Here is a 1,760-nt window from a genome sequence, read left to right on the forward strand (position 1 = left end):
GATCTGTAAGACTTGAAAAAGTCTGTGAGATTGTTCTCTACATCTATATACCTGCAAAATGACGTAGAATTCTTATAACTGGCACATAAGTGATACCCTTGCTTTAAAATTTAGCATAACTTAATGAAAATTAACATAACTTAGTTTAAAAACATACTACTGCTGATCATAAACTAAGACAACACATAGAATGAAAGGGTAATTTTATGATATAAAGTCAAACATTTTCCCCACAACTACAGACGACATTCTTTTAGTCTGTGAMTACATCTTTACTTTTTAAAGCACGTCTCCTGAGAATTAGACCTCGTGTTTCAAGGAGATCGCCTGTACAAATAACGGTCAAATAAAAAAAAGTTCTTTGGTAGCTGCTGCAAGAAGTTTAAGCTACTATACTTTTTTATTTCTGATAATCAGAAGTTTTATTAATTATTTTAACAGCTTTTTACTTGACAAATATCTAATTGATGTAATCACAGAGATCATAGGAGAAGTTTTATGTTGACTTTTCTTCTTTTTTTTCTTTTTTTTTTTGCTCCTTACATTCCCTCCTTAGAAGCAAATTCTTTGTTCACACCTCTCCACTGTCTTACCTTTTGCCACCTGTTTCTCATCAGGTGACAGTGAGTATTAACGCAGTGTGTCGCGGTGAYCTCTCCATAAGTCTGGAGTCTCCAGGAGGCACAGTGTCTCTGCTGTTGGACACACGACCCAATGATGCCTCCGCTGCAGGACTAAAAAACTGGACCCTGATGACAGTGCACTGTTGGGGGGAGCAGCCACAAGGCCAATGGATTCTCAAGGTCAGAGAAAAATACTGATATTTATTTATACTGTTTCACAAGTGCATGATGCCATATTAGCTGTTTATTAGTGAACAACCATCCAATCTTATTTTATTACCAGTTTTCTTACCAAAAGGTGTTTCATCTTAGTGCATGTTTGTCTTATCAGTTACTTTGACACACTTTTTGGTTGCTTGTTAGCATAAATTCAAAGATCACTGTAAATTAAAAATAGGCAAGTAGCCAACAGATAAAAGTCAAAGTAACTCTTAATGGAGTTTGAGGGAACAATCTTTAAAATGCTTTTATTTTTCATGGAAAAAAAACACATCTACATCAGGGTTATTGTCTGTTGTGGCAACACTCTACTGTAAGCACATCCTTAGGACAAACTTCCGTCAATGAATGAGCTAAAAGCAGGAAATGACATCACATCGTTTTGCAATAATGTGAAAAAAAAGCTAATCAAAAACAATAAAACACACAAACAAACAAAAGAAAAGAACAGGAGGAAAATGCAGGAAAAAAGTTTCCAAACGTCACACAAAAAGTAAGGAAATGTGTGTTTGGTAGATTATTACTTTGTAGTAACAATGCTTCTTGGCTATTTATAAATCTGATACTGTTCTGAAAGACAAAGTTTCTCTTCATTAGAGGTGGGCGATACTGGGAATTTTGGTATCGATCCGATACCAAGTAAAAACAGGGCCAGTATCACCGATATCGATACCGATACTTTTAAAGCTTCATAATTTGAAAAGATCCAAAAGATCCAGGACAGAATTTCGCCAAACATTGTACATGACAACAAAATACTTTATTATAGCAATCAATATTTTTGCTTGCCAACAATAAAGCAGTAACAAAACAGTTTCCTTTAACTGTTAAAATAAATCTTTTATACAAAAATAAAATAAAAATTCTTCCCTTACCACTATGAATCTTTCCTAGTTATTTCTTTGTTTCTTTTATTAA

The 1,760-nt window shown here is 34.0% G+C and overlaps 1 protein-coding gene across 1 annotated transcript in view; it reads left to right on the forward strand.

Annotated features, from left to right (window-relative positions):
* The window catches only part of LOC106528261 (furin-like protease kpc-1), a 288,666-nt gene that overhangs the window by 252,897 nt on the left and 34,009 nt on the right, over positions 1-1,760 (forward strand). The window contains exon 16 of the mRNA XM_014023386.1: positions 618-803. Within this exon, the coding sequence (XP_013878840.1) occupies positions 618-803 (186 nt within the window). The remainder of the gene's footprint in view (positions 1-617; positions 804-1,760) is intronic.

The sequence above is a fragment of the Austrofundulus limnaeus genome, unplaced genomic scaffold, assembly GCF_001266775.1.
Source record: "Austrofundulus limnaeus strain Quisiro unplaced genomic scaffold, Austrofundulus_limnaeus-1.0 Scaffold366, whole genome shotgun sequence".
In the NCBI taxonomy this organism is placed as follows: Eukaryota; Metazoa; Chordata; class Actinopteri; order Cyprinodontiformes; family Rivulidae; genus Austrofundulus; species Austrofundulus limnaeus.